General features: G+C 62.1%; 2 protein-coding genes across 2 annotated transcripts in view; one reads left to right on the top strand and one right to left on the bottom strand.

Moving 5' to 3' along the window:
• Positions 1-42: 42 nt before the first annotated feature.
• On the bottom strand, positions 43-1,214 carry VDBG_03700 (transcription elongation factor S-II; the record flags this gene model as incomplete). The annotated part of the gene is made up of 3 exons (XM_003005701.1): positions 43-660; positions 728-836; positions 1,078-1,214. 3 exons carry the CDS (start codon positions 1,212-1,214, stop codon positions 43-45), a joined length of 864 nt encoding a protein of 287 aa, XP_003005747.1.
• Positions 1,215-1,901: 687 nt separating this feature from the next.
• Positions 1,902-2,919, top strand: part of VDBG_03699 (conserved hypothetical protein) — a gene marked incomplete at both ends in the record, with an annotated part of 1,389 nt that continues 371 nt past the window's right edge. Inside the window, one exon of the mRNA XM_003005700.1 lies at positions 1,902-2,873. Coding sequence (XP_003005746.1) covers positions 1,902-2,873 — 972 coding nt within the window. The remainder of the gene's footprint in view (positions 2,874-2,919) is intronic.

Below are 2,919 nucleotides of genomic sequence, written 5' to 3'. Positions count from 1 at the left end.
GGCGTCGCTGATGCTCTCTCGACATGGGCACCTGTGCCTTCTTCATGTCTCCTCTGCAGCTCGTCTCGCGCTTGCGCTGCTCGGCGCTCTGAGCTCGTCCTGGGTCATGGTGACGAAGCGGTCGGCGGTGATCTTGCCGTCCATGATGTTGCGGCCGAGCTCGCGGTTCGTCTTGACCTTGAGATTGGAGAAGAGGGACTTTATCTTCTTCTTGTAGTCGTCGGTGACACCCTTGTAGTGACGGTAGGCGGCGGCCTCGCACTCGACGGCGCGGGCGACGACGGCGTCGGGGGGCTGGGTGCTGCGGTAGGCGAGGCCATTGTAGAGGAGGCCGAGGCAGTTGTCGCGGGTCGTGTCGCCGGTGCGCTTGATGCTGACGCCGTCCTTGTTGAAGTGGCGCGTCTCCGTGTCGCCCTTGAAGGGGGCGTCGGCGGCTGAGGCGGGCGCGGGCGAGGCGGAGGAGCCGGAGGGTTTGGAGGCGGCGGGGGGTGTCGGGGAGGCGGCGGTGGCGGGCGAGGACTGCTTCAGCTTTTGCATGCGCGAGGCCTTCTCGGCCTCGACGAGCTTCTTCCATTTAGTGACGAGCTCGGTGGCGATGCGCGCAATGTCCTTGTTCGAGTTATGGCGCAGCTTGCCGACGAAGACGCCTGCGCGGGTGGACTGGGGAGGGCATGTGTCAGTAGGCAGGTGTCAAAGAGGCAGGTCGCTGGCCGCAGCGTGTACTCACGCGCAGCATCTCTTCGGTGGGTGAGGCCTCTTTCTTGAGGCGCTCGAGAATGGACAGCGCATTCGAGGGCGGCTCGTTGGCAGCGACGGTTTTCTGCAGCTGCTTGATGCTGGAATCAAGCTCGCGTTGGTCCATCATTGTGGGCAGCGATCCAAAGGCGAAGGAGTTGGGCAGTCGGGTGGTCGGTCAGGCAGTCGGGACGTCGGGTCAAGATGAACCAAGTCGCAAGGGTAATTGAAGACGAGCTGTCAAGCGAGTGTGTATGTGCGTGTGCGAATGCAATGATCGCAGGTCGGATTGTTCAAGCACCGTCGGTTGATTGACGAGGCGAAGAAAAAGGTGGGACTTACTTTTCAGGCTTCTGGTGGTAGTTCGTCTGTTCGTTTGGTCGACGTTGGTGCAGGTGCTGGTGCGGGTGTCGCTGCTGGTGCTGGTGCAGGCAGGGGCAGGGGCCGGATCCGGTAGGATATTGTGCCGGGGGGAGCATTTGGGGGGGGGCAATGGGGGACCAGTTTAGGGAAGCATTAGGGGAGGATTTGGCGGGGGAAAGAACAGAGAGAGGGTGGGTGTGCCCTGTGATCGACAGAGGGGGTGCCCTTAGGTGCGAGGAAGGAGCTACGTGAGTACATGTACAGAGGTGAGTACCTACCTGAGCAAGACAGGAACGGCACCAGGTCACCTGCCCTGCGTGCCTATCACCGCTGGACCCTGCCAGGGGCGGGAGCCTATCTCCCCACGGGTCCCAGACCGCTTAAGACCCCCCTTCAAGACCCCCCGAGGTACCTATGACGCCAGAGCCGTTGCAGCTCAACAACATTCACCATCTCCATCTCCAATCTCGCTCTCGAGCCTTGGTCGACGCTTGACTCGATTCACATCTCTCGCTGCTCCTACTCCTGCTTCTGCCTGGCCCACCAACATCCAATACATCTTGACGGCAACCACATGAGTCACAGCCAAGCTCTACCTTGACCTATTGCTTCCTACCCACACGGGCACACAACACTTCATATCGTAGTTGCACTTCCATCGATTCGCCACCACACCAAGACATATAGACGCTCCTCTCTCAACTCCTGTTGCACGTCTCTCAATTCGCATCGCACCGTACCTCTCTTCCTCGGTGCCTCTTTCTACAGAGGCATCTCGCAGGCTCCGAGCCGCCGACCCAGCCATGCCCTTGAGGCGAGAACCCTCTCGGGAGCACGAGCTGCCTGTCGAAAGCTCCTGGCGCATGGTCGAAGGCGGCGAGAACGACAGTTTCGACACGTCCATCGTCCCCGAGCTTGACTTTGAAGACGACATTCCCCTGTCGAGCGGGCCCTCCCAGGGCAACTTCAGCCTCGCCTCCCAGGACAGCGCCCACAGCATCAGCGACTTTGTCGACAGGGCCGACGATGAGCGCGTCATCCTGCGCACGCCCTTTCGCCCTTCGATCCCCACGACGCGCCAGCCATCCAACGATGTTCACCGCACGCCTGAGCCCGAGTTTTACATGCCTTCCATCCACATGGAGAGTCCGAGCCAAGGCCGCAGCAGCAGCGGCCGCTCTTCGAGGACAATCCGGCCCACCATGGACGAGAAGGAGAGGATCGCCATGCGCCTGAGGAACCAGAGGCAGCAGTCGGGCTACGGTAGCCTCCTGCGGAAACGCAACAACAATAGCAGCAGCAGCAACGATGCGAGGTTCGGTGGAAGAGAGGCCCAGCGCCAGCCAACAGACCGCCAACAGCAGACGGTCGGTCGTCGCGTCATGGACTCGGCGCCGCACGCCCTCCTCGACGTGCTCGCCTGGGTAGCGGACATTGTCGGCATGGCGCTGCGCATGCTCAAGCTTCCCCTGGCCATGATGTTCGCCGTCTGGCTCATGATCGGCGCCACCATCATCCTGCGCAACATGGTCACCCAGTCCATCACGACGTCGCTCTCGCCCATCTGCAAGATCCCCGGCGTCGGCGCCCTCAGCCTGCCTTTCTGCCCGCAGTTTGGCGTCACGCCCGCCGGCTCCGACGAGCAGCTGTCGGCGCCGGGCGGCCAGAGCGTCGAGTTTGACGACCTTCATGAACGTCCAGGCGAGCTTCGAGCAGGTGCTCGAGCGCAGCGCCGACGGCGTCTCGCTGCCCATGGAGATGAAGCGCTCCGAGTCGTCGATCCGCGATCTGCGCACCATGGTTCGCTACTCGGAGCTTGCC

Source organism: Verticillium alfalfae, genomic scaffold (assembly GCF_000150825.1).
Source record: "Verticillium alfalfae VaMs.102 supercont1.4 genomic scaffold, whole genome shotgun sequence".
NCBI lineage: Eukaryota > Fungi > Ascomycota > Sordariomycetes > Glomerellales > Plectosphaerellaceae > Verticillium > Verticillium alfalfae.
Note: the sequence above shows the minus strand (reverse complement) of the source record. Positions and strands in the feature narration are given on the sequence as shown.